This window comes from Marmota flaviventris, chromosome 11, assembly GCF_047511675.1.
Source record: "Marmota flaviventris isolate mMarFla1 chromosome 11, mMarFla1.hap1, whole genome shotgun sequence".
In the NCBI taxonomy this organism is placed as follows: domain Eukaryota; kingdom Metazoa; phylum Chordata; class Mammalia; order Rodentia; family Sciuridae; genus Marmota; species Marmota flaviventris.
The window spans coordinates 107,475,563-107,489,459 of NC_092508.1; the positions used below are offsets into that span (position 1 = coordinate 107,475,563).

The following is a 13,897-nucleotide window of genomic DNA, read 5'->3' on the forward strand; positions in this document are numbered from 1 at the left end:
TGATAAAGAAAAAAAATATATAGTTTATCTTGAGTCAAATGTACATGTGAATGAAGTTACACTGAACACATACACAAACACAAACACAACCATGAGATTTACTGACTAGTTCCATTCATGTGGAAGGGTTATATATTCGAAAATCTTGCTTCTCAAAGTGGTGGTCTAGCAGTTTTGTATCACCCGGGAGCATGTTCTAAATGCAGAATCTTCAGCTGCATTTCAGGCTTACTGGCTAGACATCTCTATTTTCAAAATACCTTCACTGACTTCTGTGTACTGTGGTAAACAACCTATGAATTTCCTGAAGTCACTTTTTCATTCAAGTGTAATAATAGTCCTTAAAAAGTATTCAAAGTATTGTAACTAACTGGGCAAATAACACACATTATGAAATATTATAAATAAATAATATAGTGATGTAATGTCCCTTCCATTTTCATAAATCCAAAGTAAATTCTAATTCTAGATGAGAAATATAATAATGCTTTTATTATAGCACTAAGGGTGTTAGGTACTTGAAAAAATATACTACAGATATATTCTTAACTGAGAAAATTGCCCAATCAATAAATTAGAAACCTCTCAGTCAGTGGGTAATAGTATGTGTAATATACCAATATTGTCCTAATTACAGCAACTATAATAGAAAAATTTGCCTCCACTTACTTCACAGCTGCTATTTGGTCCTTTACTTCTATTGATCCTAATCTTCGATGAATCTCCTGTAAAATTTTGAGGCCCTGGAATCCACTTCCTCTGCCATCAAATCTTGCTATAATCACATTATCCGTATCAATAAGGACAGAATCCCAGTCTATGTGGAACTTATCTGTAACCAGCTGGCCTCCTGGTTCTTCATCCCTGAAAATGGCAACATATTGGATCAACATGGGAGTGATTGACAATCTGGGAAAAATTTTAGTTTTCATGCTTCCAAGTCAATGAGAGTTATGGAAAAGGCCTGTGTTGGCTACTAAATTTTTTTGATAAATATTGATAAATCTGAAGGTAAAAAGAATCATTTTCCTTTGTAAAGTTTTAAATGAACAATTCTCTGAATGACATGAAAGTATATCTTAAAACTGCATAGTTCAGATGAAGAAAAATGCATAGTGATTTCTGTAGATATTTCTAAAGAATGATTGGCATGTTGACAAGTCTGTCTTCACTGTATTTCTTCAAATGTGTTTTAGAAATGTCTTTCAGGTGGTTCATAAGGGTTGAAGGGTCTGAGAGAGAACAGAACCAATTAGGGAAACCATATGAATTTAACAGGAAAACTACCACCCTAAAGAATGTCAGACTCAAAAAGAAATACTGCATTCAAGTTTCCTGGGCCTCCCTCTTGGTCGTGGAATTCCCACAAGTATTCGACAGAGAGAAAAATTGTTTTTCAACACTGAGGTTGACAGCAAGGAAAGGGAAACAGACTCACAGATGTTTGAAAAATCTGAAAGCTAGATGTAAAGAAGGACACCCAAATTATGAAGCATGAACTTTCTCTCTAGAGGAAAAATGTGGGTACAAATTTTTAAACGTCAGCCTTAAATGATGTTTTATTTAAATTTCATTTTCTAGAATACAGAAAAGCTAAAACACAAACTCTCTATCTAGGTCCAAATCCAGATACAGTTCAAACAAATAGTCAGTCATGTATATGATAGATACAAAGAACATAAAGACACCAAACTGAAAAAAAGTTCATTGTTAGTGGAGTCACACAACAGAAATCCCCAACCCCATTTACTCTCCAAGGGAAAGATACCAAACTCCTGCCTTCATGTTTATGCAAATATTTATCTAGAGGCACCAATTCACAAAGCAATCCTCATTAGCAAGCATTTGGGTTATAACGTTTACTAAAGTAAATAACCTCTCAGGAAGAAATGGAAGTGAGCAGATAAAGGGACTATATGGAAGCCATGATTAACAAAGAAGGAAATAGGGGGGAAGATGGGACCTTACTGAAAGCTGTTATGGGTTGACTTTTGTTCTCCCCAAATTCCTGTTAAATCTTTGCCCCCCAGTACTTCAGAATGTGATTTTATTTAGAGAAAGGGTCATTTAAGGGACAAAGATAAAATGAGACCATTAGCATGGGCTCTGATCCAATCTGACAGTTGCCCTTGTTTGAAGTGGAAATTTGCACCCCAAAGAGACTCAAAAGAGGTACTCGCGGAGACACTGCCTGTGCATAGGCGGCAGCAAGGTGTGACCATCTGCAAAGCCCAGAAGAGAAGCTTCAGAGGAAACCAACCCTGAAGAACCTTGATCTTGACATCCAGCCTCCAGAACTGAAAATTAATTTCTCTTCTTTAAGATACCCAGTCAGTACTATTGATTTATTTATGTTAACCCTAGAAAACTAATACAAATATATTTTGTGATGTAAGCAGAAAATATCTTATATATCTGATCAGAAAACATCTTTTCTAATCTAAGCTTAAAAGTCATTAATTCTTTACACTATTAAAATTTAATTAACCTTTTAGAGGAAGAAGTTTTCAGTTACGTGGCTTATTACATTTATGAATAAGGGAACATTATTAAAAAATATAACATGTAAGTTATTTAATCAGGTCTCCCTCCATTCCTTTCTAAATCTCACATTTAACAGTGATCTTGTGACTCAAATCTGGATCTACCTTGTCCTTCCCCAAAATTTACATACTTAGCCTTCTAAAAATTTTTGCATTTTATTTTTTATATTAATTCTTGAAACCTTATTTTCTGATCATAAAGCTGGGAATTAGCTACTGTACATGTCCATATGTCCTAACCTAGAATTATGATTGCCTCATTAACAATGAAGTCTGTTTTATTTCTTGTTCCCAGGTGATACTGATATAGTTTGAGTAGCATGTGAGGACTGGCATGAATCATTATGCATAAAACCGTTTCTGCTTTATGTAGGACACAGCCAAAACTTGTTGAACTAGACCTTTTCAGGAAAAACAGACACCTAAAGTTTAAAATGAAAAGACTTTAAAACACTTGAGTTGACATAAAGATACTGTATTTTGAAACTTTGGGATTTACTGCAAATATTATGATTCATAGAAGAAAAGATACCAAAGATTGACTTCAACCTTTAATATTTAACTGTAAAAATACCAAAGTTTGAGTCTCAACTTCACTTTGAACATAGGCAAGATACTAAAGCTCTAAGACCCTTTTTCTCTATCAATAATAGTGGTAAAATACTAACCTGTGTCCCTCAAAGAGATAATCGTAGGCATTAAATGACACAGTGTATTTGAAAATGCTAAATGAAGTACAATGAGCAAATCCATATGGGGTGCATTGAACAATACAAACTGTTTTTATTATTTTATTTTGAGCTTATGTTGAGCTATTTACTTACTGTCCAAAGTGGAGTAGAAAAGGGTTTTGACTAGTCATACAGAGATTAAACTGGGCAATATCTATAGATAAAACACAATCGCAAAGTCAAATGAGCTATTATGTCATTGGGACTTCCATTTTTCTAAATGGACCAATGATAGCTAAAGCCTTATAAGAAAATATTCTGCTTTTAATTTAGGACTGTCCAGATTGGACTCTGGTAGCAGTATTAAGAAGGCATAACAAGTTTCATTAATTTGGAAGATGTAATTTTCCAAGTTACATGAGATTCATTGCATTGTTCATAGCTATTTTAGGAGTTCTCACCTAAATTTAGCCAACATGTGAAAAATCAGACATTTTATGGCAGACATACAAATTATTTTAAAATACAGTCTAAAATATGCCATATTTCAAAATTGTAATCAGTAAATAACTACACATTTTTCAAAAAACAAAACATTCAGTCTCTGACTACATATTTGCAACACCCACAGTTAAAAATCCTATTTCTCTCCATTAATCTCTTGTCTAAATTGACATTTTTAGCTTCAGTGTTGTATTTCTAACTTTTTAATGTTAAATGGCAAATTGTATTGATATAGTATGCATCAAATATCTTGAATTCATTTCTTTAATTGGGTGTGTTGTTCATTCATTTTTGGTGCATAATGTAGGTATAGATATTTCGAAAAAAAAGAACATGGATTTTGGTGTTAATCACTGTCATTACAAGGAACAAACCAGGCGCTTGGAGGAGTACAGTGGAGATTAATTGTTCACACAGGGTTAGAAATAAAATGCAGGGTTTGTTTTGTAAATAAATCCAAGAAAAGAGTACTCATTCAGCCAGGGAGGTACTGCAAAATATGCGTTGGTAGGAATAATCCCAGGGAATGTAATAATCTACCATATAGTGAATAGATCACACAACTCAAGGGTATATTGAGCTCCAACTGACTGTCTTTTCTTTTCTTTTTTTTTTTTTTTTGTATGTCTTTCTTATTTTTCTTACACAATCCTTTGTTTTAACCCTCCATCTTAGAAGTCTCTGGGAACCCATAGAGAGGGGATTGTTTCAAGGTTAAGGTTGGTGATATACAAATTTGTTGAAATTTGTGAACAACAGAATAAATTCCATCTGTTTTAAGGAGTGGAAAGATCACAGAAATATGAAACTTGTTTATTTCCTAACACAATCAGCAGAATCAAATTAAGGCAAAAGTCTTTTTTAGAAATTCAGTTCTTCAAGGGCAGAATTCTCACCTACTTCAATATCTGCAACACTGGATGTGTCAGAGTGGATGAAGAGTTCACAATACAAGGATGTAATAAAATACAGAAGCACAAACAAAACAAACAACCACCCAGAAATCTTTAAATTGACAGAACAATACACCTTTTTATGACATGAGTACATTACTTATACCAACAGTAAATTTAAAAACAGATCAGGTTCATGAGGTGGCATTTAAGTGAAAACAGGGTTAAAGTTACATTCAGAAGACAAAGGTCTTGGTCCTTGACTTTGCTACCAATCCTGCTGGGTTACCTTGAACAATTCTGTGCTTTTAAAATTTTTATTCTCTGTTTCTATTATTAAATATTTGGTAAATAGTTAAAATCACAAATAACCAGGATAGTAGATTTTGTTGTTTCTTCTTCTTTGTGAAACAGTATCTCACTAAATTTTTCAGGCTGGCCTTAAATTTGCAATCCTCCTGCTTCTGCTTCCTGAGTAGGTGGGATTAAAGGCAGGCACCACCATACATGGGGATTTATTTTTATTTTTTGATTGACATATTATTTGTAAGTACAGTACATTAGAAAAAACAACAACAAAGACTTTTCCTTATCAGTAAAAGTTTGGTTGTAATAAATGGAAGAAAGTATACTATTTTCTAATACAAGCAATTTCCATGACTGGTCCACTGTGTGACAGAATTTTAGCACTGCTTTTCTGTTAGCTGCATATCTGTGTTGAACCTACTGGGGAAGTGGAAGAAGGAGACATAGAAAGAATTGCTTATAGTCATATATCATTTTTTGTTCTCTTTAGCTTAAAATAGATTGACTCTGCTGCATGAGGGTTCTGTGAAGAGACAGATTTATTGAGAAACAGGTATTACTATTTTAATTCTAGATAAAATGAACAAAAAATAAGTATAAAAGTAAAAGAATGGAAATGGAGATCAATGAAAAGAAAGAAAATGGATCTGTCAAAGAGCCACATCCCACTAAATTACAAAAAAAAAAAAAGTCAAATGTCAATGCTTCTGACTTTGTTATTTAGGAGAAAATTTATTTTATGGTAGTCTATGAATTTTTAATGGTAGGGTAGTTTTAAACACTGTATTTCTTGCTTTAAGTCTGAAATTTCCTTCATAGGGTTTTATAATAAGTGATGATTTAGCTGATATATATATATATATATATATATATATATATATATATATATATAATATACATATGTATATACACCTACACACACACACACACACACACACACACACACATATATATATATATATTATATATATATATATATATATATATATATATATATATATATATATATCTGAAGTCTAAAGAAGTTTGCCTTATTTCAAGTAATATATATGTGCATATATTCACATTGGATAAGGACCTCTTGGGTCAATTCCTTTATTTATTATCCTTAAATTCCTTCTACTGCATTGATTTTCCTACATGAAGAAATGGCAGAGTAAATATGGTATATATTTGTTTCATATTTTACAGAATAACATTACTTTTTTCCTGTCAGAGAACTCTTCTTTTACAGACATTATTAATATAATCTTCACATTTTTTACCTAAGTTAATAATTTCTTGGTTGAATTTCTTTTCTTCTGAATCATAACCAGTAAAGTGTTTGATATGATCAAAGTTGTTCATACAGATACCCACATCCAATTTTCCAGTTACTAAGATACTATTTCTGGCAGTGATTATGATGAGGTCTACCTCATAATAAACAGATAATTAGTATTTCCAAGTGTTTCATTTTCCCAGTGCTGTGACCAGAAGACCTGACAAGAACAGTTAGAGGAGAAAAAGTTCATTTTGGGTCTCACAGTTTCAGAGGTGTTGGTCCATAGATGGCTGGCTCCATTGCTCTGTACCCGAGGTGAGGCAGAACACAGGGGTACAAGGATATGCCAGAGGACAGCAACTCAAAACAAGAAAATCAGGAAGTAGAGAGAAGCCAAGAGAGATACCATGTGGGATGTGACCAGTGAGGCTATATGGGAGGAGCTGAACAAGACCTTTGGAAACGACATCATGGTGCAATGTGCCAAGATGCTGGAGGTGAAGCTACAGGACTTGTTAGCCCAGCTGGATTTCATTCTTGCTTTGGTCCCATCGTTTCATTCCATACCCTGATTTCTCCACATGGAAATGTTTAATCTATGCCTTTTTTATATTGGATATATGTAAATAGTTTTTGATTTTTATAGGGAAAACATATGACAGTTAACTTGAGTCTCAGAAGAGACTTTGGACTTGGACTTTTCAGCAATCCTGAAACTGTGATGGCTATGGTGAGTCTTGGAACCAGACTAAAAGTATTTTGCATTGTGAGATGAACATGAACCTTAGGGGGTCAAGGTTGGAATGCTATGGTTTAGAGATGAGGTGTCCCTCAAAAGCTCATGTGTGAGACAATGAGAGAAAGCTGAGAGGTAAAATGATTGGGTTCTGAAAGCTTTAACCTAATCAGTGCATTAATCCTGTGATAGGGATTAACTGGTTGGTAATTATGGGCAAGTAGAGTGCCCCTTGAGGTGGGTGAGTGATTGGGGGTATGCCTTTGGGATATATATATTTTGTGAGCCAGGCTTAGTGTTTCTGCCTCCTGGTACCATGTCCTAAGTTACTTTCATCAACTACACTCTTTCACGGTGATGTTCTGCTTCACCTTGGACCCTAAGGAATGGAGTTGGTCATCTATGAACTCAGACCTCTAAACCATATGCAACAAATCAACATTTCCTCCCCTAAAATAATTTTTGATTATAGCAGTGGTAAAACTAACTTATCTGGCTGGGGAAGTGGCTCAAGCGGTAACACGCTCGCCTGGCATGCGCGGGGCGTTGGGTTCGATCCTCAGCACCACATAAAAATAAAATAAAAATGTTGTGTACACTGAAAACTGAAAAATAAATATTAAAAAATTCTCTCTCTCTCTCTTGTTAGTTTTTTTTTTAAGAGAGAATAAAAGTGATTGAAAATTAATACAATTTGAGAACTTACTTGGTAGATAAGTTAGTTTTTTTTAATCTACCAAGTAAGTTCTCAATTTGTATTAATTTTCAATCACTTTTATTCACTAAACTTCATTCACAGACCTTGTCCACTGTTAAATATTTCAGGAACAAAAACCTTTTCATTAATGATATAAATATTATTGGGAAGTAGGAGTAGAACTGTTGAAAGGAATACAGGCAGTATGGGGATTAAACAAAACTGAACTGACATGTAGCCCAGTGGCTTTAAACAACTGACTTTCCTTCCTACATTTGATTATCTTTTGCAAGGAGGATGAGAGTTATGACGACAATTAAAAGAGTATAACAATATTTAAACAAATCTATGCAAATCTATACATGTATATATACGTGTGTGTGTGTGTGTCTGTAAAGTTTATCCATGGTAGGTATCCAGTAGTTTTTACCCAGTTCTGGCTGTTTACCTTCCATCCTTTTCAGAAGGTGAGCGAACCAAATCTGGCTATTTCTATGCAACTCTACATTGATAATTTCTGTATCCATATTCAAGAACACAGTTTCTTAAGGAAAATGAACTTTGGTCAACAAAAGTGTTCTAGACACCCATTCTATATGCACAAATACAAATAATTTTAAGATCTCTTTTTATGAATAAACTATTATATAATTCTATCTAAAATAGTTGATATATAATATAGCAACATCTTTGCTGACTTGAGTTGCAGTTGTTTAGCAGTAACTATGTCCATTTCAAAGCAAAAGAAGTGTCTTTTGCATCTGTTTATGATACTAAGCATAAATCCATTGAGTGAATGACTGTCCCTTTGTAAGTCTATCACCCATGTGTTCAAAGTATCTTATAAGCTTCTACAGAATTGGATTAGTGCTTTCAGTTTCTTTTTAAATTGCATTGATTCAGAGGTGTCTCTCTTCTCATTTGTAGTTTATTTGAAAGAAAAATGTCTTTAGTATTTCCGCTTATTATTCTTGGGTGGGTCAATTCACTACAATTTAGGACAATTTAATATTGTTGTCTTTTATTGTAGATAAATGTGAAAAAAGCTGCAGTTAAAGCTTTTTCTTAATCAAAAAAAAATATTTTTTAAAGTTTTAAAAAAAATTTGGCAGTGCTGAGGATTGAACCCAGAGCCTTGCACATTGTAAGCAAATGCTCTACCACTGAGTTACATCCCCTGTTTTAATCTAAGAATTTTTTCTTACTAGCACATTATAATTATACATAGTAGCGGGATTCGTTTGACATACTGTACATACTTGTAACATAATTTGGCCAATTTTATTCCCATTATCTCCCCATTCCCTTGTCTCCTCCATCCTGCTGATCCCCTTCCTATTCCCCCTACATGTCTCCTTTCTAGTCTCCTGTAGTTCTATCCACTCCTTCTTTCCCTTTTGTTCTCTCTAGCTTCAATTTATAGGAGAAAACAAAGCAATCCTTGACTTTCTGAGTCTGTGTGTTTCACTCAACATGATTTTTCTATAGATCTATTCATTTTCCTGTAAATAACATAATTTCTTTCTTTATGGCTGAGTAAAAACTCTATGGTGCATATATACCACGTTGTATTTATCCATTCATCTGTATTTCATTTTGTTTTTGAAATAAAGTTTCACAAAAATGCACAAGCTGGCCTTGAACTTATAATCATCCTAATTCACCTAGTCCCTGGAGTATTCAACAACATGACCAGATTCAAGTTTTAAAAAAATTTCTTAAAAAAAAACCCAATGATTTTCGTTTTACGGCTTTTTACCTGCAGATTTGAGAAAGTCTTTTGCATTTATAAAAACTGAACTCCATCCTTCTTCTCACTTCCCTCCTCTTCTCCCCGTTTCCCTTGTTCCATGATCAATTATTACCTACTGAAAGCATTCTTTTTTTGCATGAAGTGAATTTGATCCTATTTTGATCTTTCTCTTGAATAGAAGCCAGAGATTGTCTCCTTAGCCAGATGCAAAAATTGTGTAATAACTCTCATGAGAGCAATGAAGAAAAAGTGGAAACCAGTTCTTTATATCAAATTATGTATATTGTAACAGGAAGCCAAAACTGAAAGCTTATCAGTAAAGGTTGAAGCACTGAACAGCATGGATATTAATGAGCCAGCTCTGAAACTCAAAAATGGACTGTTAGTATTATCCACACAAAATTAACCTCAGGATAAACATCTTAGACATCATATGAAAATATCAGAACAGAACCAATAGAAAAGGGCCTCAGGGACATCTCCTGCACAGAAAATGTGAAATGAAATGGAAGGAAGCTACTACCTCCTAATTGTCTCTGCTGTCAAAGTCTTACTACATTAATTCTTATCCTTTGGCCAGTTTCTATTTGGGACAATTTCTAATGGAGTAGGTGAGGATGTAGAAAGAAAAAGGGGGTAGAAAGATTTTCCTTTTATTTTCTGGAAACAGTTATATCCCCATGGAACTAGAATACCATTTCTCAATTCCCTTGCATTTAGAGAAGGTCACACCTAAGTCACAGTTAAATGGCATGTTAGTATATCTTATAAACAGACCAAGGACAGAGAATCTATCCTGTTCTTCATGTGTTTATATCTCATGTAAATAAATCTCTTATGAGAAGTTCTGTTTTAGAAAAGACAGTGAAAAATATTCTAGTGCTGACTTAATATGGAAGTATAAAAACAGAACAAAGTATATTCTAACAAAAGAACCAAGTGACAATCTTCACAACAAACTGAGGTTTGTCCATTTCCTCAAGGAAAGTACAAGTCAGCCTGAGTACAACATTGAGACCTGCAATACATAGTGTATATACAGTAAAAGAAGTGGAATTATAATATTCAAGTGGATGCTAATTACATGCAAACTTTGAATCTCCATTTTGGCCTTCAGTAATGTATGGTATACATATTTTAAAACTTTATTTCTAATCCTTTAGCTAGAGTATAGAAATTTATTTTTCAACTAAAATGTTACTATATAAACATAGAGACATTTCAATCTTAACTGACGTTGTTCTGTCAATTGAATAATAATAATTTAAAAAAATAACTACAGTACTATAAGCAGGTATTAGTAGTAGAACAATTTTATAATTTAATAAATTAAGGCACAAATTAAAAAAAAACTATAGATCATAAAGAAATAAATGACTATCTTTTCAAGAGAACATAATTATAATACTGGATATCAGAATAATATTCACTGAAGATATCTGGTATACAAATGATTATATCTCCAAAGACAAATAAAATTGGAATTATTATTATTATTATTATTATTATTATTATTATTATTATTATTATAAAATGGAGTTAGCCAGAATAAAGATTTAGATGTTGAACAACCATTACTTATTTACTAAGTTCTAATTCTAGTCTTTTGGAATGTATACTACATCTTTTTTCATGCCTTTTGCCTTATAATTATTTAGGAAAAACTAATAAAAGCCTGCCAATGTATTCTCCTGCCAAGTTTTCATCTGTTAATAAATATCAACATGTAGCACATTATCCATACTTTTAACCCTAAAGTATCCTTACTTGTAAAATGGTAATTCTAATCTCTGTAAAACTCTGTTTTACATTTTAAATTGTAGTAAGAAATTCATAGTGACATTAATATGCATTATCTACAGTGTGAAAGAACAAGGTTAAAATGTTTGAGGGGAAAAAAATGAAATGATCACCTTCTCTCCTTCCATTACTTAGATTAAGTGCCACTGTCTTTTCTCCTCTTAATAATTCCCAGTATATTAGAATATGAGTACATTTTCCATCCATTTAAATGAGGGAGATTAATAAATGTGAGGAATTTAAAACCTGAGCTTTGAATATCATTACATGGTAAGGTAATAATTGCTCTTTGAAATAAATATTAGCCCTCTCTTGTCCATATCAGACAAGTATATGTGTTATTTTTGCATGAAACTGAATTCAAAATGAATGAACATTTAGTATGAAAAAAGAATTAAGGATCACATAATGTTAGAGGTTTTTGGAATATATCTGTCTCTACCATTGGGAAACAAAACAAATTTACCTCTGGTCATCTGATTTGTTCAAAGTCTAGGAATCTACAAAACAAATAAAGAGTGTAAAGACTTCCCATTAAGTGAACTTTTTGTTTAGAATCAGAATTTTATCAAAGAGTCTGGACTGAGAATTTGATCTTTCTCATAGAATATTCAGGAACTCAGTTACTTTCCGTGATCAAAATTTTACACCAAAGCACTAATATGATGCACATGGAAAATGTTGTATTCCAGAGATTATTGTGCACTGTGAAGTGGAAAGAAGAAGGACATTAGAATTTGTCTCTATAAAAGCCTCTTCTGAGTTAGGTTAGTGTTATTTGATAATGTGCCAATAATTATAATACAGTGAATTGTGTAGGCAAACAGTATTAAGAGCAGAGAGAGTAGTGGTTTAGGATCCAAAAAATAAATGAGTAAAATTTCAGTTCAAAACCTAGCTTTGCTGTGTTCATATCAGGAATAATATACATGATATATTCTATTCATAATTTTCTTGTATTAAAATTGAGACAAAAATATTTATCTCACGTGGTATCTGTAAGCATTTAAAAGAGTCCATGCATCCTTATCATAAGGCCTCTTACACAATAAACAATCATTAGTATCTATTACTAATCGTTACAATTAAAGGAGAAGAGTTGAATGATCTAATTGGAAAGACACAGTGTGAAGACATAAAAATCAGTCCACATTCATCCCAATCCAGAAAGACCCTAAGAGAAATGAGAAACTCACCTCTCATTTTACTACACAGAAAACTAAACCACAGAGGAGTTGACTTGTATAGAGGCTAAATTTATACACATTATAAAGTCTGAAGTCATTTGCTTCTTTCTGTTTTCCCACCTCATTTCATTCTTGATGAACACTTAGGCTGATTGATTTATATACTTTTCTGTTCATGTACCAGTGCATTCATTCTATTGATTTTTACTGAATACCGATAATGTTCCAATTCTTGTTCCAATTCCAATCCCTATCCTTTCCATCAAGGACTTGTGAGTTTAACAGAAGAGAGAGCAAAGCAGTTATTAATATCTGTTATGATTACATGTTTACAACAGAGTTGTGCATAGAATTATCTAGAGATATATGTTAAAGAAGTAGTAGAATTTTTCCAGTGGGTCAAAGAAACTAAGTGCACTACTAACTGTATAAACACACAAAGGAAGGATCAAGAAGGTGGAGTTTCCTGAGTGAAGTGGTTTCTGATATAAGAATGCCAGATTTATCTTTGGGGAAGGAGCTGGTTGGTGTGAGAGCTACATTTTTAGATAGGAATTTCAACAAGTTTGCCCTGAGGGTACAATTGAAAAGCATCTAAGAGAGGTCACAGCTACAAACCAAAGGAAAGGAAGTGTGGGTAGAGAGGAAGGTGGCAGTCTAGAACTGAATCATCCCACGAGGATGTCTGGCTGTTGCGGGGCTTGAAGAAGATGAACTCTCAGGAAATACTAGTGAATCAAGGGAAGAATTTATGGTTCCATGAGCTGGATGCTAATCACAATCTTAATCTTTCTCAATGTTAAGGGAATGAAAAATATGTATGTAAAACCAGGGACAGTGTCATCTCAACTGTTGGATATGAGTGACTGGAGAACTTCACACACTATGAGTGAATTAGTGAATTATATCATGCTATTTAACACTAATTATAAAGAAAACAGCTCAAAACTAGCTCACTTCTATCAAGATGACCAAATTATAGGACTCTGGTGTATAAAACTTTGAATGATGAGAATACTTGGATAAAAATAATAATGCTCTCCAGTTAGAATTTCTTTGTGGGAAAAGGAATGAGTGTGACCATACTTATATGTTTTTTGAATTTCATCCATTTATTCACTCACTACATATTTGTAGAGTGACTCTTTTTGCAAGAACGAGGTGCTAGAAGGAATGCACAAATCAATCAAGCATTGTCTAATACATGAAATGCATAAATTAAATGGCTTTAAAACTGTATTAAGATATTTAAATATTCCTTTAACTACCAATTATTTCTCTAAGTACTCACTTCCAGAATATGGATCTTGCTTCAGAATCTTTGGTAAAAATCAACTGGGAGTCAGAATTCCAAAAAATCATCTAAGAGTATCCTCATAAAAATAAAAGTTGAAAAAGTCTTAACACAGCCAATGTGTCTCAAGATCGATGAAGGAGGCTTGCAGAAGGTTGTCCATGTAAGAGGAGGAGAGCACTAGGGATGGCGATAGAATATAGATGGAATAGGAAGGAGATTGGAAGAAAGCTTTGGGAAGGTTAGCCT

General features: G+C 33.2%; 1 protein-coding gene across 1 annotated transcript in view; it reads right to left on the reverse strand.

The window, feature by feature from the left end:
• Dpp10 (dipeptidyl peptidase like 10) overlaps positions 1 to 13,897 on the reverse strand; it is a 623,123-nt gene that overhangs the window by 22,935 nt on the left and 586,291 nt on the right. The window contains exon 20 of the mRNA XM_027954025.2: positions 670 to 864. Coding sequence (XP_027809826.2) covers positions 670 to 864 — 195 coding nt within the window. The remainder of the gene's footprint in view (positions 1 to 669; positions 865 to 13,897) is intronic.